The following is a 22,935-nucleotide window of genomic DNA, read 5'->3' as shown; positions in this document are numbered from 1 at the left end:
GATATCTAGACACTGTCAGGGAGGAGCCTGGGGGACGTGGAAGGTGATGGAGGAGTTGGGGGGCAGCAGGAGAGTTACTCTGCCCCCATCTCAAGGGCAGTATGAGATTCCTTCTGTTCTCGCTGAGCTTGCAGTGTAGACCCCACCCCCGTCTCTCCCACAGCACTGCGGGGCAGTGATAAGACACCAGCTTCCAAGGCAACCTGACGAGCCTCTTCTGGTGGAAGTGAGAAGAATGACGTCACCTCTCTGGCTTTAAATGACCTCACCTGGAAACTGGGGCTGATACTACCTACCGGTGAAGACTCTGAGAAAAGGTGGGTAAAGGGCTTAGCACACAGCAGGTGGTCAACAGGCTGGAGGGACCAGAAGGGAGCACTGGCTGTGGAGTATCCCGTGCTGGCCCATGGGCCTCGCAGGGCCATTTGCTAACTTGGTGGCCAAGAACAAGGCCCGGAACCAACTTCCTTGGAGCCTCACCTGCTGGTCTTCATGCCCTTTTGGAGTCCCCTCCTACCCTGAATAGGGCTGACCAATGTAACCAATAGAACACTGTGGAAATGATGGTGTACAGCCTCCAGGGCTAGATCATAAATCATAAAAGATCCCGGGCTTTCTTCCTTCCCTTCTCTTGGACGACGCATTCTGGGGGAAGCCAGCCACCATGTTGTGAGATGTTTGAGGAGCCCACGGAGGGGGAACTGAGGCCTCCCACCAATAAGAAGCACCACGTGGGGGAACCATCTGGCTTAGGGTCTCTCAGGAAGTTGCAGTCAAGATGTCAGCAGGGGCGGCTGCAGCCACCTGAAGGCTTGGCTGGGGCCGGAGGGTTGGCTTCTCTACTTTGTCCACTTCCTTCTGGGTACCTATCCTAATTTATCATGAAATATTTCTTTATTTACTCTTCCTCTTGCCCGGGTAGGAACTTACTTCTGTCCGTTAGTCGTCAACCAGGCACCTTCAGCACTGGGCCAGGAGCCGTGCAGAGAGCAGGTGCTCGATAAATGATTGTTGACCAAATGGACCAGCACCTATTAAGCCCGGAGGCTCTGTTCACTTGAGCTGCATGAACAGCCCCAAGGAGTAGGAATTATTATGAACAAACCCATTCTGTAGACAAGGACATCGAGATCACGGAGGCTGAGAAACTTGCCTAATGAAGGGGGCAACATTGAGATCTGAACTCGGGCTGGTCTGGGCCAAAGCCTCGGCCCTTTGTGCCATCCAGGCAGTGGTTCTCCCCGGATTTTGACCACCGTCCCCTTAGTCTGACACCCTGGCCAGTTGGGATGAGCAGTTGTACAAAGGTAAGTGTGTAGCTGGGGACTGGAGAAGCCTGTGTGTGTGTGAGTGTGTGTGTTCATGCCCCAAAGCCTCACCCGGTACCATATGAAGATGGTCTTGAAGGCGTTTTCATTGGAGCAGGAGCCACAGGCCATGGTGATGAGCTGGGACATCCCTTTGGGGGCCACCTGCAAGGAGGGAAACAGATCGATGAGCTGCCTCTGCAGGGGCTGTGCCCTGGGTCCCCAAGGCCGGGGGCGACAGCGGGAGGACAGGAGGGACTGAGGGACGTCCTGGAGGCCAGGGGTCTAGGAAGGGGACCAAGCCCAGGAAACCCCAATGCTGGAGGACAGAGACGAAAGCAGAGTGAAGAAAAGCCCCCCTGACCCTCCTGGCACCGCTGCTTCCCCTCCACGATGGCCCACGTCTTACAGGTGGGAATTTGAGGTTCTGAATGACTTTCATAGATGTAACAAATAAAACTGAAAAGTGGAGGAGGGTTAAATAACACACGCATGACTCCTGGCACGGAACAAATGCTAATTTCTCCCAAGTCCCTTCTTTGTGCACGCAAGGCACCCCTTCTTTTCTTCACAAGCACATGAAAGCACAAAGGGCGAGATTTAAGTAAAAAACCCTTCATTCTTCTGGCTCTCAGTCCTTTCCTTCCCCTGCCCAAAGGGAGTCTTAAGAGAATGGAACTGCTCTTCCTGCTTTCCCACTGGGCACGGAGGGCCTGCCTCCCGGGAACTCACTGAGAACAAGGAGTCCCTCAGCTTCTCCACGAAGTTCTCTGGCGGCAGGATTCCCAGGGCAGGTCTGTTGACGAACATGCTCTGCAAAAAAGCCGGGAAACCGTCTGCGACTCTGTGGGGCCGGGTCCCTGAAAACCAGGCAGCTCCCCGCCCCCCGATGCGTCCACACAGGCTCTGAGTGGCACCCACGCAGAGGGTGTGGCTCTGTCCGTGCTGGGAATGACAGAGATGCCCAAACTTTCTGAGAAATCCACTGGGATTTCCCGAGGTTTAAAAAAAAAGGTTATGAGCTCGGACGACAGTTACGTAAGACGGTAACCCTGGCAGAAATGGGAGAACTGGATGAGGGAGGGACATGGGCCTCGCTGTACTTTGTTTTGCAACGTCCCGTGAAACCCCATCAGAAGGCCAAAACAGCAAACAGTGGACACTAACAAGCGTGGATGGTTGAACTATGTACCCCAACCTAGACGTGTTCTTAATCTTAACACATGTCCCAGGATCTTCCGATGATGCTATTTTTAGTTAAGGTGTGGCAAACTGAACCAGGGTGGGTTTATAAGGAGACGGTCGCAGGGAGAAGTAGGAAGTCAGCGGGAACCCAGAAGAGAAAGGAGACGTCATCGCCACGTGGCAGGAAAGCCGAGGAAGCCCACGGATCGCGGGCAGTGGGCAGCCAGACGGCCACCGTCTTCGGGGAGGAGGCCCGGCCTGGTTGACGCCTCGATTTGGGCCTGCTGGCTCCTGAACCCACAGGCCAACACATTCCCATTGTTTAAGCCCAAACCAGTTTGTGGCATGTGTGACAGCATCTCAGGCAGAAACTGGGACAACGGGAATTAGCGAGGACACAGAGGGACTGGGATGCTGACACAGCCGGCGGGAGTGTACAGCGGTGCAGCCACTTCTGGAAGCAGCTGAACAGGTTCTTATAACATTAAACATGCATGTGCCTGGAGACCCCGCAATCCCACTCCGAGGTTTTCACCAGAGTGAAGTGAAAGCACACATCCAGGCAAAGGCCTGCTCGTGAATGTTTCTAGTGGCTTTGCTTCTGAATTGCCCCAAACGTCTCTCCACTGGGGGAGAAGATAAATGAACTCTGTACGTGCAGACAATGGAACGCTCCTTAGCAATAAAAAGGAACAAACTGCCACTACGAGCGAATCATGGAAGAATCCCAGCCATGCTCAGCGAATGAAGCAAGAATCAAAGGGCTGCATACTGCAGGGTTCCCGTGATATTCTGGAAAAGGCAACACTGTAGGGGAAGAAACAGCTCCTGGCTGCCAGGGGCTGGGGTGGGACGGACCACAAAGTCAGCGATTCGGGATGATGTGGCAGCAAGCTGGGTTTGGATGGGAACTACATGACTCGGTGCATTTGTCAAAACTCATGAACTGTGTGCTAAAAGAGGTAGATTTCACTGCATGTAAATTATACCTTAATAATAATATAAAAAACCATGAAAAAGAAAGGGCATTAAGAGGCAGCAGCAGCTCTGTAATTTCTAAAGAGAACGGGGCTCAGGAGGGCAATCTAATGGGGGAGCTGGCTAAATCACTGGAGTAGGGTAAGCAAAGAAAAGCAATGCTAGAAAAACTACTTGTCTCTCTATATTGATCATTTGTTCTTCCTAATTTTGATAGAGACTTGGGTCCAGAGAAATATCCCTCTTGGTGAGGAATCAACAGGACAGCCTGATGGACAGCGGACAGTCGGCTCCTGATTCCCGGGAGATGAGGGGGTGGCTGTGAACACCTCCCAGGGCTGATCCGCTCTGCCCCGTGCCCGTGGGGCAGGAACACAGGCTGAGCAAACCAGCGCCTCCACTTTTTGAAAGAAAAGGGAAATCCAGGGTGTAATATGAAATTGCCCCACTTTAAAAAGCGGGCTCAAAAGATTTTAAAACAACCTCTGGCCCAGGGTCAGCCCTGCAAGTGTGGAGCTGCCTCTCTGATGAAAACCAGCCCCTCCTGGGGAGGCTGCAAAAGGCAGTGAGGTCGCTGCTAGCTGCTCATCAGACGGGGCTGGAGGCAGACAGACAAACCTCGCCACGGGCTTCCTGCCAAGTCCCCCAACGCTTAACGCAACGAAAAAAGATGGCAACATTCAATCCCGGAAGGCCACAAGCAGGGCAGAGACTTCAGCTGAGTCAGCTGTAAATTCGTGTTCTGATGCAGCTATTGCATTTCTGGACCTCCTTCTAAAGAAATGGGAACAACAGCAGGTGCCAGGAAGTCCCCAGGAGGTAACAACTCTCTGCTGGAGTGGTCCTGGGGAGTGGGCGTCCCAGGATGGGCCCAGAGAGGGGCAGTGAGCACAGGGGCAGCAAAGTAAGGAAAGCACTTCTTACGGCGGCAGGCACTTTACACATTCTCACGATAACCTAACGGAGGAGAGAAGTGCATTAGTTTTAGTGCTCAGAGTGTTAAGCCACGGAACTCTAAATGGTTCTGCTCTGCAAGACATGGGGGAGGTACAGGCTGCAGGGTGGATACCCCTGGGACCCCAGGAGGGGGCCTTCCCTGATAGCAGGGAATGGCTGACAGAGAAGGAGACGGCCAGGCTGGCGGGCCATCTGACTGCGTATCTGGGTCGGGGAAAGATGTGGGGGTGATTTTCTTGCTTGACAAGGCGTGACATTAAGAACAGAAGCTATCTGGGACATCGGGTGGCAGAATCAAATGAGGACAGGTTTCTAGAATCCGTGCCATCAGATCCAACAGCTTTAAAATGCAGCCTGAAGAGAGTGGGCTTTGGCTGGAAGTGGCTGTGCAGCCTTGGGCAAGTCACTTAACCTCTCTGCACTTCAGTGTCCTCATTTGCAAAGTGGAGCTTCCTCGCCAGGGGCTTGTGAGGGGCTAGGGAGGTGACACAGAGTGCAGAAAAATCAAGAGCTGAGTCTTGGAGGGCAGGTAAGATTATGCGGGTGGGGAGGCCTGGAGGTCCCAGGGCTGGCCGGTGGTTTAGATTGGCCAGGCCTCCCGTGCTACATCCACCCTGGGTGCCGGGCACGTCAGACTGCCTCTTCATCCACTTCCCTGTGATCGTGCATGATCAATGCCCAAAAATTATTACATAACTTGTGGGCAACGTAATGAGGGGGCCCTGGTGACACAGTAAGAAATTGTAACTGGAATCCAGATATTAGACCCAGGGGGCATGGCTTCCTTTTTCGCAATTACCTAAAGTAATTACATTGGAGTTACGGGGTGACGTGATTTGGGTGCAAAAGGATGGATAAAATACTATCCCCACTGCCTGACTGTATTTCCTGCCCAGAATTTGGAAGATCCAAGACGTCAGCCAGCGGCCTCCAGCCTGATGCTCCGTGCGTGCCCAGCTGGAAATGCTTCTTTGAGCTTATGACAGTCGACTGTCTCTCTGATAATACTGTCTGTCATCAAGCCCCCTAATCCAGTTCTCCGCAGGACCACCTTGGAACTCCCAGCCCCAAGAAAGGCGCCTGGGACAGAGCAGGTCTCCGTCCACTAACAGAGTGAACGAATGTCAAGGACTGAGGCTGGAGAAGAAAGCAGGAGTCAGATGGCAGAGGGCTCTGCGTTAGACGGGGAGGAGTCTGGGGTGCATCCTGAAAGCAGAGGGGGCCAGGGTAGTGTCCCAGCTCGGCATACCTCATAGGGGCCAGCAGCTCCGAGGGTGGTTTGGAGGAGGTGAGGATGGAGGCAGGGGGCTGATGGGAAAATCCAAGTGGGAGATGTAAAGATGTAAGGGTTAGGACTGGGCTCTGACTGGGTGGGAGCCGAGAGGGCAGGGGGCAGGGAGGATGAAGCCAGGATCCGGGCTCCCCACAGGGGCCAGCGGGGGCAGGGTGCCACTGCCCACCCCCGGAATCCCAATCCCTGGGCCTGGCAGTCACGCGTCATTCCTGCCGATCCCGCCACCGGAGGCAGTTGACGCTGCCAATGTGTGTGACATGTTTGTTGACACATTTTTTTCAGCACCAACTGCCGAGGCATCTGGGATCCACACAACGTTTAGAAACAAAGGCGTGCTTTGAGTGTAAACAAACTCGTAGAGGCTCCGACCGCACAAGGCCTCAGGAGACATCTTCGGGGGGACCCCGGGCTCCTCTCGCGGCAACTAATCGGAGGCGGAGAACATCCCCTAAGCCTTCCCAGGCAGGGCACCCCCACTTCTAAAGAGGGGGAAGTGGTTCGTTCGTGTTGTTCTCAACTCTCTAAGGCTTTACGGGAGTACGTTCCTAAAAGGATTGGGCTCCCCCTCGCCCCACTTGCCTTTCCTGGGTTTCTTTTCAGAATCCAACTCCTCGTCATGTCCCGCGGAGCAGCCAGAACCCCCACACCGCTGGTGGGAGTGGAGACTGGTCCCACCAGTTTGGAAAACTGCCTGGGCGCATCTACTGAAGGCGAACATAGGCACAAACCACGACCAGCAATTCCACCCCGTTTTGTACCCAACAGAAACTCATAAACGGGTTCACCCAAAGACACATTCTGGAACGTTCACAGCCATGCTCTCTGTAGGAGCCCCGAACTGGAAACACTCAAGCGCCCGCCAACAGTGGAGGCATAAAGAAGGCGTGGAGTGTCCACACCACGGCATGCTCGGAAGCAAGGAGAACAGATGACGTCCGCTGTACGCGATGACATGGATCAATCACGGGCCTCGTTTTGGGTGCAATGGCCCAGGCGTGATAAAGAGCACGTGCTGCCCGATTCCATTTAGGTGACGATAAAGAACAGGAGAAGCTCATCTCGGCTGTGAGAAGTTAGGGGCATCGCTTACCCTGCGCTGGGAGAAAAGTAACCGAGTGGGGGACAAAAAGGGAACTTCTGTTTCTTGTTCTGAGTACTGATGACAACTCATGCAGTCTCACCTGGCGCTCTTGCCGTGTGTGTGTGTGTGTGTGTGTGTGTGTGTGTGAAAACTACTCTTTTTTTATGTATAAAGCATAGATATAGGTATAGTACATATACGGTCGATCTGTGTTTGACGGAATTATGGTTCCTGAGAAGATTCCATGCCCTCATCCCATCCTTGGGGCTGAGACTATGTTAAACGGCAGAAGGAACTTGTAATGGATTGAAGTTACTAAATCAGGTAAGACATGGAGATTATTCTGGATTTTCTGGGTGGCCACATACAGCCTTAAAAGCAGAGGCTGCCTCTTTGTTGCTCAGATGTGGCCTCTCTCTCTCTCTCTAGCTAAGCCACCTTGGTGGGTGAACACACTGCCCTCCCCACTATGTGGGACCTGACTCCCAGGGGTGCAAATCTCCCTGGCAACACAGGATACGACTCCCGGGGATGAGCCTGGACCCAGTATCGTGGGATTGAGAACAGCTTCTTGACCAAAGGAGGGGAGTTAAATAAAACAAAAAAGTTTCAGTGGCTGAGAGATTCCAAATGAAGTCAAGAGGTCACTCTGGTGGACATTCTTACACACTATATAGATAACTCTTTTTAGGTTTTAATACATTGGAAGAGCTAGAAGTAAATACCAGAAACTATCAAACTCCAATCCAGTAGCCTTGACTCTTGAAGACGATTGTAAAACAATGTAGCTTACAAGGGGTGACAGTGTGATTGTGAAAACCCTGTGGATCACACTCCCTTTATCCAGTGTATGGATGGATGAGAAGAAAAATGGGGACAAAAACTAAATGAAAAATAGGATGGGAAGGGGGTGGATGATTTGGGTGTTCCATTTTACTTTTATTTTTTATTCTGATTTTGATTCTTTCTGGTGTAAGGAAAATGTTCAAAAATAGATTGGGGTGATGGATGCACAACTACACGATGGTACTGTGAACAGCTGATTGTACACCATGGATGACTGATTGACTGTATGACATGTGAATATATCTCAATAAAACTGAATTAAAAAAATAGCAGAGGCCGAAGGGGAAGTCAGAGAGACTTAAAGCGAGAGCAGGACTTGACAAGCGGCCCCTGGCTTGAAGATGTGGGGGGCCACGTGGAAACCCCGGGAGGAAAGGAATTCTGCCAACTACTGAAAAGCCAGGAAGACGTCTCCTCCGAAACACCAAGTGAGAACCTAGGCCAGCTGGCACCCTGACCTCGAGCTCATGAGACCCTAAGGAGAGGGCCCAGCTGAGCCCGCCGGACCCCTGACCCCCAGAAACTGTGAGATTATAAATGGGTGTTGCTTTAAACCCCTAAATTTGTGATTTATGACACCAACAGAAAACACTCACTGTGGGATTAAGGATTCACGGAGAGAGGAGGAATTAGAAAACTAATATCTGAAAAAGCTCCTTAAGGGGGTGACAGCAAAAAACAGGCTGGAGACACAGGGTGTATGTACCTTTCTGCACGTGCGTTTTTCTTTGATAACTTCCCGCCACATCTGGCCATGTCTAGAGACTCAGGGCCAGGGGGTGCTCCTGGCATCGAGTGGGTGGAGGCCAGGGGTGCTGCTCAACACCCCATGATGCACAGGACACCCCCACAGCAAAGGATGGTGCAACCCAAGACGTTCCTGGTGCCGAGGCTGAGAGAACCTGTTCCACGTGGTTCCTCCAGTCATCGTGGGGTCCCTCCCTCCCCTCTGCTCCAGCCCCTCTGTCCTCCATCCCTCGAGCATGCCACTCTCCCTCCCACTGTCCTCTCCCTGCCTGGACGGCTCTCTCTGGGTTCACCCTCAGCTGTCAGCACCTTCCTCAGGTCTCCACCCCAATATCGCTCCCAGGGAGCCTGCCCTGACCCCAGCCCCTCCATCCCCGAATAGGTCACACAAACCCTAACCCCACCACCACCACCAGGGGCCCCCGGCCCAGCTCCTCCACCGGCCATGTGATCTCAGGCAAACAATCTCTGTGCCTCAGTTTTCTCAACTGTAAAACGGGCTAATGAGAGTTGCCTCATAGACTCGTCAACTTTAGAGATATAAAGTGCCAAACACAGCTTGGTACATACTATGCTCTTAACAAATGGTAACTGTCATCATCATCATCATCATCATCATTTTATGCTCACATGGCCACACCCACCTCTCTCTGCAGCACTCAGGTGGCCAGTTTCTATGTATAAGTGTCTGTCTCCATAGGGGCATTCCAAGTACCTAGCATACAGTATGTGCTCAATAAATATTTATAGAAGGAAGGAAGGAGGGAGAAAGGGAGGGAGGGAAGGAAGGAGAGACTCTTTCTAACAGCTGCTCCGGTGGCCCTCTGATTCACCACGAACACATCTGATCGTTGCTGTGTGACCGGGGACTTACCGCGTTCTGAGGCTGCTGGATGAGTTTCACGAGGGCAGGGTGGCTGTAACCTGGGTGGGAGGAGGGGACAGTTAGAGCCCAGCGTCGCGTCTGAGGGTCCCCTGTGCCCTGCCCCCATCTCCCGCCCACTCCCTTCCTTTCCAACCCTGCAACTCTCTCCAACTGCCAGGTGGTCTTGTATCCTTTGCAGACGGAAAGACCGAATCCTGGACCCCCGCAGCGCCAATGACTCAGCATCTCTCATTCTTTAACAAGTTCCCTAAGTGATTCGGACGCTCATTCAGGCTTGAGAACTGCCGGACAAGACAACTGGCAGAGGAGGAAATGTCGGACCAGAGCAAGATCCAAGCCAGGGCTGGCGCGGTGGACTGCAGAGGTGTCGTGCCTTCTGCCCGCTGCCCGGGTCGGATCTCAGTAACCTCAGCTCAGGGACGGGTGCGCGGGGCCACCTGGGCTGGGCACGCCCCATGCTGCCTTCGCCTATCGGCTTCTCGCCAGGGTCTGGTTAAAAGGCCTAAGATACCCTTTGGTCCAGCCAACTGCTCTTGAATGAACTGACCCCACAAACGTGGACAGAGATCTATGTAAAGGAACCTGAATCGTGACACCGTCTCTAACATCTCAAGTTTTAAAAACAACCTAATGAACCCCCTAGGGGGTCAGAGAAATAAATTATGGTCCATCCATATGGTGGAAACTTTATCATGTACCCATGCAGCAGTACAGAGGATGAGAGATGTATTTGTGTGGATTTAGAATAATCTCTGAGATCTGCCAAGTGAAAAAGGCAAGGCACACAATATGTAGTCCTGGACTATGTCTCTCAAAGAACCCAATTAACAAGGACTGCTTCTGGGAAGGGAATCGGGACAGAACTCAGGCTTGGGAAGACACCAGTTTTCCCAAAAGCATTAAAATAAAATTTTTTTAAAGAGCTAACGCACAAGGCAGCCACTGCAGCCACGTTAGATTCGAGCAAGTTCATTTTAATCTTCCAGGGCTTTTCTGAAGACGTTCTCTACAACGTCACAGCCCTTGGGCCTTCCTGAGTGAGGCCATGCCCTCTGTCCTCCTGCGGCATCTGTCCTGGAGGTTGTCTCACTGTCAGTCCTGGGAGATAATCCTATGTCGCGTCCGAGTGGAAAACGGCAGCTGGAAGGTCTCACGCGCTTTCTCTCTGAGCGAAGAATTCAACACTTGACCTCATTTTCTTTTTTGAAACTTAAGTTTCAAAAAACCACGTCTTGTCCCTGGATGAATTTATCTTCACTTTTGTGTATGTTGAAGCCATGGGAAGGGAAAGCATCAGCACCGACTTCCAGGATCCCCACGGGGTGTTAGGGTTGACTTGGGTCCCCAAAAGAATCTTCAGTCCCAACCTGCGGTCCTGTGGGTGTGACCCTATTTGGAAATAGGGTCATTAAAGATGTTATTGGTTAAGATGAGGCCAAGTTGGGACAGGGTGGGCTCTAATCCTATACAACTAGTGTCCTTATAAGAAGGGGAGAACTGGACACAGACAGACAGACGGACACAGACAGACAGGCAGACACAGAGAAAATGACTAAAGTGGAGACTGTAGCCCCAGGATTGCCAACAACTCACCAGAGGCCAGGAAGAGGCGAGGGACAATTCTCCCTACAGATTTTGGGCTTCTGGCCTCCAGAACTCTGAGTCGAGATACGTTTCTGTTGATTTAAGGCCTCCCCTGTGACTGGTAATTGTGGCCCCTTTGGGAACTAAGACAAGCTGGGGGATGACACCCATTTCCAGCATCTGCCTCTAACAGAGTTCCAGAGGGTGGGAGGCTGAAGGAGGCCCCCAGGGTTAGCCCATCGAGGCTGCGTCTGGGGCCCACGAGTCCTGACGGGACCCAGAGCCGGATGGGAATGGAAGGGACGGGCCCCGGTGCTCAGACAAGCCCCGGCTGTCCTGGGGCGTTGGGACCTGCCCTGGACACTGTGCCGGCCAAAGGGGACCAGAGAAGGGGCGACCCCCGATTCCTCTAGGGGCCCCACTTTGCTGTACTCCACCACGTGACTCGAATGCCCCATCTTTCCTTCTCTGTATGTTCAAATTCTTCTGCCTCAAAGTCCAGATTAGGTCCGTCCACCTCAGGGAAGGCTGTGCTGAGGTCTTCTGTCCACATCACTCTCTCCCTCCCACTAACCCTTCCAGGCATTTCTGTCTCTTCCACCGTTCAGTATTCAACATATTGTGGAGGTCAGGTTCATGTGTCAACTTGGCCAGGTGGCGGTGCCCAGCTGTCGGATCAAGCAAGCACTGGCCTATCTGGTGCTGGAGGACATTTTGTGGACTTGAATCATCAGTATGTTGATTGCATCTGTGGTTGATTGTATCTACAATCAACTAAGGGAGTGTCTTCTGCAGTGAGAGATGTTTTAATCTAATCAGTGGAAGGCTCTCAAGGGGGAGGTGATAGCTTCAGCAGTCAGAAGAGAGAATTTTCATCTCTACTGTGGCCAGCCAGCCTCTCTTGGGGAATTCACTGAAGACCTTCATTGGTGTTGCCAGCTTGCAGCCTGCCTTATGGAATTTGGACTCGTGCATCCCCACAGTTGCATGAGACACCTTTATAAAATATCATACTATTTACAGATATCACCTGTCGGTTCTGTTTCCCTAGAGAACCCTAACTAAAACACATCTAGTTGCCCAGCACTGCTATTTAACTCATCCATCTCCCCATCTGGACTGGAGTTTGTTGAATGCTGTGTGCCCAATGTTTGTTGAATGAATGCAAAAAAATACAAACAACTAATAACGATGACAGTCTCCATGCACTGAGCACTTACTATGTGCCTGACCCCGTGCTAAATGCCTTATGTGCATCATCTCATTTAATCCAGGTCAGTGATGCAGATGAGAAGAAAAGGTGCAGAGAGATTAAAGAACAGGTGGGCTAGTTTATCACAGAGGCAGGCACGATTTGAACCTCTGACATTCTAACTCCAGTGCTGAGCAGTATAGTCTTTCTCCTCCTCCTTTAAAAATCAGAGCGTTCATTTACTGAGCACCTACTATGTGCAGGGGGCTTTCTGTATGTCGTTGCTAATCCTGGCACTAACCCTGCAGGAAGCTCAAGTTTCCAGGACGGAGGGAGGCACTGAGGTCAGCAGACAGAATGTCAGACCTTCAAAGGCAAGGGCACAGGCTTGGCTCAATAGACACTACACCAAAAAATGAATAAGGCGGAGATCCAGTGACATGGGAAGAACGCAAAATTTTTGCATAGGAAAAAAGATTACGTTTAATGCATCTTGGTGCAACCAGTAGACTCTGGAGAAAAACTTCAGGTCTCCGAGCATCACACTCTTTATCATACACTTTTTACCTTCTACCTGTTTTCTTTAATCCAAGTCACTTTTTAATTTAAACAGACATCCTTAGAAAGGAGGCTTTATATCACCCGGTTAGAAGTTGACAGCAGTGGAAACTATCATCCTGTCCCATCTTTTTCTCACCTGCCCAAGGCTCTGAGCCTGGGGACTGCTCTTCTCCACAGTAAGAGACTAGCAAATGCAGACAGGTAATAAAGACACAGCAGCACCCAAGAGAGACTTTCTCCTCTACGGGAAAAAATAAAGTGAGAAAGGGCCTGGCCCAATGAAGATGGCAGAGTAAGATGCTTCAGGGCTCTGTGCCTCGAAAACAGAAGCTTTGAACAGCCACAAGAACTGGCAAAAACTGCTTTCTCAAAGTTCCAGTAAATAGTTAAAGGACTGTGGAGCACATATGTCTGGCCCAACGTGTCTGGGGGGTGGCCTGAGGGACTCAGCACCCCAGAACATGCCCTGCATGTAGAAGGCAGTTCACTACGCTCTCCTACAGAACACTGCGGGAGAGCTATCAAGTTGTGCTGACCGGGGCAAGGGACTGCTGGGTGCAGGACATACAGTGCAGTGCCCACAACTGCTTTGGCCTCGAGCTGTTCTCTAAACTCATTGTATGGATCAGCCCTGAAGAGAACACTCGAAGAAGAGGGCAATCTCAAAGACTGGGAAAGGTTTTCTTTCTTTTTCGCTAGTTCCAATATTCAAGGAAAGCTCTGTCATACACTAGCAAAACATAAAAAGAAACAGGAAGCCACGGCCCAGGCAAAGGAGAAGATAAAGCATTAGAAACCATCAATGAGGAGGATCAGACCTGGGACATTCCAGACAAAGACTTTAAAAAAAAAAATAGTCCTAAATATGCTCAAAGAAAACAGGGACAAAGAACTAAAGGAAATCAGAAAAATGAAAGATGAACACAAAGAGAGTATCAGTAGAGAGAAGGAAATGATTAAATGGAATGAAACAGAGCTGAAGATCACAGTAACAGAAATTCAGGCTTCCCTAGAGGGGATCAACAGCAGTTTGGAGCTGGCAGAAGAAAGAATCTGTGAACTTGAAGCTAAGACAATTGAAATCATCCAGTCTGAGGAGCAGAAAGCAGAAAGAATGAGGAAGAACAGAGCCTGGAACCTGTGGGACACCATCGAGTGAACCAATGTACACATTGTGGGAGTCCCAGGAGGAGAGGCAGAAGGAATATTCAGAAAAATAATGGCTGAAAACTTCCCAAATTTAATGAAAGACACGAATATACACTTCCAAGATGTTCAACGAACTTCAGACAGGATAAGCCTAAATGGGCTCATGCCATGTTATAGTCAAACTGCAAATGCCAAAGATAAAGAGAGAATGCCAGAAAATAAGCAAACTCATAGAAACAGAAAGTAGAGTACAGGTTACCGGGGTTGGGGGCATGGAAAGGGAATGCAAAACGAATACTTGGTTTTTGTTGGGGGTGCAGGGAAAGTTCTAGAAATGGATGGTGGGGAGGGTACTGCAACATTTATGAATGTGGTTAATCCCACTGAGTGATATGCTTGGGTGCTGGGCTGGGAAGAGATAATGACAACACATGATCCTGGACGGGATTTAAGAATGGAGGAGAAAAGACTCAAAAGGACATTATTGGGACATAAGAAAAAATGGGAATATGGAATGTGAGCTTTATATCAATGTTAAATTTCTTGAACTTGATAATCATATTTCAGGTGATTACATAAGTGAATATTCTTGTCTGGAGGAAATGTACATGGAAGAATTACAAGTTCAAGGAGTATGATGTGTGCAAAGTGTTTTCAAATGTTCAGAAGAAAAAAGAAAGAAAGATAGATAAATAAATGGAATAAGGCAAAGGCAGCAAAATGTTAAAATTAGTGGCTCTGGGTATCTGGGGGTCTTGGGATACGCTGGAGTTCTCTGTATGGGGTTTGTATTATTTTTGCAACTGTCCTGTAAGTTTAAAATTATTTCAAAAATTTAAAAACAGTTAATAAAAAAGAGAATAGAGAAACTTGAAAACCCTTGTGGTTTCCCCGTGTGCTGCAGGGAAGCCAAGGCGCCATGGGGGAGAGTTGTTGACAGACACCCTTCTCCCCAACTCCTCCAAGGGATGCCGGGCCCAAGGCCAAGATGTGCTTATTCCTTCAGGAAGACTCTGGATTTTTCCAAGGGCCCTTCCACTTGCTTTTTGGACAAACGTCTTTCAGCTCTGGCTCCTTATCAAGCTGCCTGGTGTTTATGACTTTTCTGCTCCAGCAGATAAGCCCGTTCCAGGGAAATCTCATTACCACAAGGCAGTTTGTCCTTTTGGCTTCTGAGGAGAGATAAAAGCCGTTCCCTCTGATCAGGGAAATCCCATACTTGGGCTTTCAACCATGTTGGACCCCCTTATTGCTGGGCAGGGCAGGGGCTGCTGTCCGGAAGGCTGGGACCATGGAAGTAAGTTTGGGAGGCAGAGTCGTGGGTTCAAATCCAGGCTTATCCTGGACTCTCACGCTGGCAAACCCTGCAATCTCTGGGCTCATTCCTGGTAAACCGGAGATGATGTCAAGACAACCTGTGTCACAGGACTATTACAGGCACTTAACAATGTAATGCACTTAATATACCAGGCATGTACTAAATTCACAATAATAATTTTCTTAAAAGGTTTATCTCTAAGACTACAGATGGGGAAGAAAGGATGGCCAGAGAGAGAACTTCTAGAACTTCTTCTTCCCACAACGGCTGCCTGTGTGATCCCCCCACCCCAACACACACTGGCTGGGGACTGGAGCCCTGGGGTGCTGGGGTGGGGAGGCGAGGTGTGTAAGAGCAGCTGGAGAGGGACTGTCCCCCAGTCTCACTCCTAAGTCGTGGTGGAACCTGAGATTTGAACCCACGTCGGCGTGACTCCAGAGCCCGCCCCTTCCACTCCAACACAAAAGAGAGATGGGATTTTGCAAATCTTTCAATTTAAAATGCCTTGAAGGGCCAAGGCATCCCCAAATGATGGACTCCCCAGAAAGCATGAGTCATCTGCTTACTGTCTCATGACGTCCTAATGGGAAATAAGTAGGCTGAAGGAAATGGGCCAGGGGGAGCAGAGGAGGGGAGCAAAGGCAGGGAGGAGGCAGCCGCTGACGGGGGCAGGAGGATGCCCCAGTGTCCTCTGCAGAAGACAAACCTCTGCTGCCGGTGAAGGGAAAAGCTTCAGCAGAGCTGCAGCCACAGACCACGGAACGCAGCGGGGAATCCACCCAGCAAAGCAACCTGCAGCGGCCTTTATCGCCCCACGAGCCCGGCCCCTCCCAGGGTCTGCAGTGCCCCTCTGGATCTGGGTGGGGCAGACGTGTCGGTGCCCAAAGAGGCCACCTTGACGGGCAGGGGCAGCCAGCTCCCAGCTCCCGTGTGTCGTGGCTGATGGTGCCTCTGGTTAACAGAAGCCGCTTTGCCCAGGGGATCACACAGGGACCCCCTCTGGCAGGGGACAGGCAGTGACCACCAGGCTCGGGGGTTCCAAACGCCAGCCCCTTTGCCTCCATCTGGGACCAGCTCTGGGGTGTGACCCATGCTCCAGAGCCCCCCGTGGATCAGGCTGAGGCTAAGGTAAGCTCTGCTGACCTATCTGCAAAATGGGGATATTAATACACACTCATTACCTTGCAGGGTTTCGGGGGGAGTGGAGGAGATGAGGTGCGGGAGACCATCTGCACCTTACTGTTCCTTTCCTCTGCCCTGGAGGGCACTGACAAGTAGTGCCCCCCACCCTATCCCGGGAGGAGCCCCTAGAGCCTGGATGGCCATGACCAAGGGGCACACAGAGAGGCCACGTTCAAGGGTGGATTTTGCAGCTCTCACCTATGGGGACAGAGGAGATCTGGGAATAAAGATCCAACATCCGGTTGCCGTCCACGTCGACCAGGTAGTTGCCTCGGCTCTCTTCATAATTGCAGAAAAAGTGCACGGCCTCGGCATTCTTTCGGGAAATAAAGAGAGAGGCTCAGACTCACTGCAGTTCCTTAAAGTCTCAATTTTCCAGGAGGAAGCTCGAATCACTGAAGTTAAACCACGTCCCACCCCTTTGATGGACGTAGGGAGCGTTTCTGGAGGTGCTGGCAATGTTACATTATTGCCTGGGAGGTGACTGCATGGGTGGTTTGCTTCATAAAAGTTCATTTAAACTGTGAATTTGCACCTTATGAATTTTTTTCTCTATGTGTATTATGTATTACAATAAAAAGGATTTAGATGTAAATCTAAAGTAGATTCTAAGTTAAGACATATACTGTAAGCCCTGGATTAATGACTAAGAAAATAACTAAAATAATAATAATAATAAAGCACAAAAATTCATTAAAAGAATTAAAATGTTACATTAGAAAATGTTCACTTAATGCAAAAGAAAGCAGTAAATGAGGAATGGAGGAACAAAAAAGACACAAGACAGAGAGAGAACAAAAAGTAAAATGGTAGACATAAGCACAACCAAATCAATAATATTAAAAGTGAATTGTTTAAACAATCTAATCAAAAGGCAGAGATTGTCAGACTGGATAAAAAAATAAACCAGCATTCAACTATATGCAGTCTACAAGAGAAACACTTTAGACTCAAAGAGACAAATAGGTTGAAAGTAAAAGGAAGGAAAAAGATTTATCATGAAAATAACAACAAAAAATGTTACTAGAGATAAAGAGAGACATTTTGTAATGAAAAAGGGGTCAATTTACCAAGAAGATATGACAATTGTAAACATATATGAAACTAAGAACAAGGTTCTAAAATACATGAAGCAAAAACTGACAAAATTAAGGGGAAAAATAGACAATTCAACAATAAGTATTGGAGACTTCAATATTCTGTTTTCAATAATAGAGAGCAACTAGATAGAAGATCAATAAGGAATGAGAAGACTTGAACAACACTTGAAACCAACTAGACCTAAAAGACAATTATAGAACTCTCTACCCAACACCACCAGAATAAATACACATTCTTTTTAAACATGGAACATTCTCTAGGATAGACCATAAACCAGGCCATTAAAAAGTCTCAATAAATTTAAAGGGACCGAAATCATACAAAATAGGTTCTCCAACCATAATGGAATGAAATTAGAAACCAGTAACAGAAAGAAATTTGGGAAATCCACAAGCATGTGAAAATTAAACAACACACTCATAAATAACCAACAGATAAAAGAAGAAACCAGGAGGGAGAGTGAAAAAAAGTTTTAGAATAAAAGTCAACTCCAATCTTTTAAAAAGAGCCAGCACATTTAAGCTACATTGAAATACAGAAGTGATGCACTGAATACTTCTTGATCCCCACTTACCTGAATTATATTCAGCTGTTTCATTAACTCCTGCAGGAGACAAGAACACAAGCCTTAGAGTATAGGACACACTCGTGCCAAAGCAGCTTAAAAGTCTTTCATGTCTTTCCAAGCCCAGTGAAAAGACCCTTTGTGATCTGTCCCCAACCTCCCTTCGCAGCTGCATCCAGGGTCTCTTCTGTCTCACACACTAACATTCTCCAGGGCCTCAGACACCCAGTGGTGTCTAATTTCATGGATGCCATGTATTGTCACCCCCGCATGCTCTCCACATTCCCCTTGCAAAGAAGAGACTATCCTCCTTGGGCAAATTCTTCCTCCTTATCCTTCAAGATCAATCTCAAGGACATTTGGCATTTTTTGATGCCATAGTAAATGGTATTGTTTTAAAATTCCATTTTTTTGGTCAGCCCCTACTGTGAATTGCAGAAATGGCCTTAATTCTTCATCCACCCTGAATCTATGCCCTGTGCCGTGTAACACGGCTGAGTTCTCCCTTGGTTAGTGACATTTTCTACCCACCCCTTGACTCTGGACTCAGCCATGTGACTTGCTTGGCCAACAAATGTGGTGGAAGCGATGGAGGGCCCATGTGGAGCCTGGGCCCCCAGAGACCCCCAGGCTTTCCTCTGGCTATTTTGCACTTCGGCCATTGCCCTGAGAATAAGCCCAGCCTACCATGCTGGGGGATGAGACACAAGGGGCAGAGTCAAGTCACCCCAACAACCCCAGACAGCTGGCTGTCAGGCACACAGGTGAGCCCAGCAGAGTTGCCTGTCCAACCCCCAGTTAGTCCTCGATACATGAGCAACAAACACCAGTGCTGTATGCTACTGAGGTTTTGTGGTTATTTGTTACATAGCATTTTTGAGGCAATAGGTAACTGATACATCTCCTTTGCGAAGCCTTCTCTGATTTATGATGGTAGAATGAGCCACGCATTTTACATCTGCACCAGCATCTCACTGTTCATATGGCTATTCTAGCTCTGCTTATAACATGGGAATATTCCCCTTTCTCTCTTCTCCCTCAAACTGTCAGTTACTTTCCCCTGCCACCTTATCATCTCCATCATATGTCTGATAGGGTATAAAACTGGTGATATTTAGGGGAATTGGAGTAGAAGTTCTGGCAAGAAGAGACGCTGTTAGGAGGCATGGTAAGAGAAAATAGAAAAGGTTGTATTATCCTTTAAAGGCATTGAAAACTGAACGACAGCCTGACTCCCACGACCACTCTTCCCTTCTGCATCCAAGGCAGACAGTGCCAATAGATCACTGAACTCTTTTCTGCAGAGCCTGGAAGCACCCTCAGAATCTTTCTTAACACAGTGCTCTTGACATCACTATGAATTAATCAGAGTGTGGGGGGTAAATTGTAGTTAAAATGTGTGTGGCCTCTCTGGCTATTCTCATAATGGAGACAAAGAGTAAGACAGAAAAAGAGAGAGAGAGAGAGAAAGAGGGAGGGAGAGAGAGGGAGAGAGGGAGAGAGAGAGAGGGAGAGAGAGAGAGAGACTGAGCAGCCAGAGCCTTCCTAGAAGATTTCACAAGAATAGTAAGAGGAAAACCCTTTTGGGCCCCTATTTGAGGTCTGACATGATGCCATAAATGGCCCTCGTTCACACAATCTCCAACCCTCCAACAATCCTGTGCCCACTTTGCAGATGAGGAAACTGAGGCCCTGAGAGATGAAGTGATTTGCCCAAGGTGTCTGCAGCGCTAGCGCTCCTAGGCCTATTTTAATGTGACCAAATCCCTAGCGGGAAGCTTCCGGAAGCAGTTAACAAGGCAGGTCCCTGAGCTCGGCTGTGTTCTTGCCTCACAGAACTCTTTTTCTCTTTTCCAGAACATGCCACTCAGGTATGCTCGACTCACCTGAGATCTAGGCCCTGGGACTTCCGTCTTCATCAGAGGCCCATCGTAATCAAATTCCACGTCGACTTTGGCTGCGGCTTGACTGATGTGTCTGGAGCCTGCAGTAAACAAGGAGGACAAGCAGCCCGGGTCACAGGGGATAGAAAGGGGGTTCTCCCTACCAGACCCCCAGTGCCCCTGTTGGAGGCGGTGCCAGGACCCCCAGCCCAGCCCAGCAAGACCACCCACACACCTCCAGCTTCCCATCCCTTTCGAAGAAGCATTTTCATTTTCTCAGGGTTTATTCTTAGAAAATAATGGGACCAGTGTGCAAAGATGTTGGTCAAAAACATTCCTCATATTATGTGGAGCAACATTATTGCTGGTGGGAATGCAAAATGGTACAGGCACTTGGGAAGAGCCTGGTTACTTCTTACAAAGCTAAACACAGCTTTATCAGACTATTCAGCAAAAGTGATCCTAGGTATTTACCCAAATGAGTTGAAAACTTACATCCATGCAAAAACCTGAATGTGAATGTTTATAGCAGCTTCTCTCACAATGGCTAAAAACTGGAAGCAGCCAAGATGTCCTTCAGTGGGTGAACGGCAAAACAAACCGTGGTACATCCAGACAAGGGAGTATTTTTCAGTGACAAAAAATTAGGAGCAACCGAGCTAGGACAAAATACCAAGGAATCTTAAATGCATGCTGCTGAGTGCCAGAAGCCAGTCTGAAAAGACTGCATCCTGTGTGATTCCAAAGATATGCCATTCTGCAAAAGGCAAAACTAGAGAGAGAGCGAAAAGACCAGTGGCTGCCAGCGGCCAGCGGGGAAGCACTGGGAATTTTTAGGCAGTGAAGCTATTCTGTATGATACTGTCTTGGTGGACACAGGACATTATGGATTTGTCAAAACCCTTAGAACTGTACCACATAAAGAGGGAAGGCTAATGTAAACTATGGACTTTGTTAACAATAATGTAACAACATTGGCACATCAATTGTAACAAATGTATCACACTAACGCAAGATGCTAACAATAAAAGAAACCCTGTTTGTGGGGTCGGGTGGCGGAGAGGGTATAAATGGTGACTCTGCACTTCCTGCACAATTTTTCTGTAAACCTAAAACTGCTCTAAAAAATAAAGTCTGTTAAAAAAAGGTTTTGTTTTGTTTTTTTAATCGGCAAAGTATTGTCTATAATAGCAACAACAAAGAGAAAATGACTTAAATGTTCAGCGATGGACGTTGGTTAAATAAAACGGCATTTAGTGAAGTGTTCCTGTCACGGGCAGTAGAATATGAGGCACTGCACTTTTTTTAAAAATTCAGTTTTATTGAGATATATTCACATACCATACAGTCATCCATGGTGTACAATCAACTGTTCAAAGTACCATCAAATAGTTGTGCATTCATCACCCCAATCTATTTTTGAACATTTTCCTTATACCAGAATCAGAATAAGAATAAAAAATAAAAATAAAAAAGAACACCCAAATCATCCTCCCCCTATCCCACCCTATTTTTCATTTAGTTTTTGTCCCCATTTTTCTACTCATCCATCCATACACTGGATAAAGGGATAGGCACTGCACTTTAAGGTAGAAACCTCTGACATTTTTAGATATACATAGATGGCCACGTATTATTGTGTGAAAAATCAGATCATAAAAATTATCCAAATTTTGTAAGAAATTAATCTATATCCAAATGCATATACAGGCAGGGTTTCTCAACCTCAGCAACTACTGACATTTTGAGCAGAATAATTCTTTGCTGCGGGGGGCTGGCCTGTGCGTTGTGGGATCTTTAGCAGCATCCTTGGCCTCTACCCACGAGACGCCAGTAGCAACCACCTACTCCCCCCTAACTGTGACAACCGAAACCACCCGGGAGGTAAATATCAAATGTTTAAATTCAGGTGATCCTGACTTACAGATAATTTGCATTTAAAAAATTGGGTCGCCAAGTCACATGTTTGTAACTTGTTCTGCATTTTGGCATAGGTATAACCTTATAAAGGTTGTTTGCTTTCCCAGGCTACCCCCACAAGGCTTTTTAGCTCATCAAGTTTCTGGAACACAAAGAGAAGCCTTGTTGACTCAGGAGTGAAAAACATCAAGAGTGAATCCAAGATACGTGTGTAATGATTTCCAGTCGGTGACCTCAGGAAAACCTTTTTATGTCATTGTCTGCCTTCCTGGTACCATATTTGGTGACTGGGAAATGTCAGTTCCTCTTACTTGGGCTACCATAATTGTGTCAAACCAGGGAATCAGTAGACCCTTTATATAAACCATACACTTGACCTCATTTCATCTTTATATGATCCTGAGAAGTAATTTCCTCCACTGCATCTCATACACTCTCACACACACAACCTGCAGATCTGTACAAAACCATGAGGTTTGAAACCATGTTGAAACGCATTCTTAATATTCCATAATTGCTTTGGAGCTCAAACAAGATTTCTGAAATAATTATGCATTATAGTGGAGCCCTTAGAACATGAATTCCAGTTAAAATACAAGACTTGCGCATATTTTACGTCATGAAGAAACCAGCTTTTATTTCTTCTGTTTGATCTTGAAATGAAAAGGGAATTCCCAAGAGTGCTTATTCCACTAAAAGGGAGTTAAAGGTCATGCAGCATTAGTGACTTTCTACCCTAAAGTGTTTATCCTTTCCTCGGCCAGAACTCAGGGCTACCGGCCAAGACCGATTCTAACCAGACCCATACAGAACAGGGATGCGTATTTTGATAAAACTAGCTCTTAACTAGTGTTGAGCTTGCTTCATTTCCAGAAAAGGGGGAAAGGGAGAAGCTGTCCTCGAATAAGGACACACAGTCTGCCCTTCCTTTCTCCAGAAAGTGTTTTGACCGTTCCCGCTGCATGGTGGCAATCAGAGTTCTTGGGAATTTGAAAGTGGAAGTACTAGGAAGAGAGGCAGTTAGCAGTGGGAGCTGCAGGGGTGTCCAGGATCAAACGGGAGCTGCAGGTAAGAGGAGGCCGAGACTATGAGCAAACAGGAGCTGGGAGGTGGAGGACACAGGCTGGTGGGGGAGATGGGCAGGAACTGGCCCACTGGGAGCCGGGATCAGAGATGCCAAGGGCCAGCCGTGCTCCTCC

The 22,935-nt window shown here is 48.5% G+C and overlaps 1 protein-coding gene across 3 annotated transcripts in view; it reads right to left on the bottom strand.

Annotated features, from left to right (window-relative positions):
• Positions 1-22,935, bottom strand: part of ABAT (4-aminobutyrate aminotransferase) — an 87,996-nt gene that overhangs the window by 14,939 nt on the left and 50,122 nt on the right. For all 3 annotated transcript variants that reach the window (XM_037813924.1, XM_037813926.1, XM_037813925.1), the window contains exons 3-8: positions 19,820-19,917; positions 17,943-17,972; positions 16,466-16,583; positions 9,270-9,319; positions 2,040-2,120; positions 1,380-1,472 (exon numbers count right to left, since the gene is read on the bottom strand). In XM_037813924.1, coding sequence (XP_037669852.1) covers positions 1,380-1,472; positions 2,040-2,120; positions 9,270-9,319; positions 16,466-16,583; positions 17,943-17,972; positions 19,820-19,917 — 470 coding nt within the window. The remainder of the gene's footprint in view (positions 1-1,379; positions 1,473-2,039; positions 2,121-9,269; positions 9,320-16,465; positions 16,584-17,942; positions 17,973-19,819; positions 19,918-22,935) is intronic.

This window comes from Choloepus didactylus, chromosome 21, assembly GCF_015220235.1.
Source record: "Choloepus didactylus isolate mChoDid1 chromosome 21, mChoDid1.pri, whole genome shotgun sequence".
NCBI classification, from domain to species: domain Eukaryota; kingdom Metazoa; phylum Chordata; class Mammalia; order Pilosa; family Megalonychidae; genus Choloepus; species Choloepus didactylus.
This window is presented reverse-complemented; position numbering and strand designations above follow the sequence as displayed.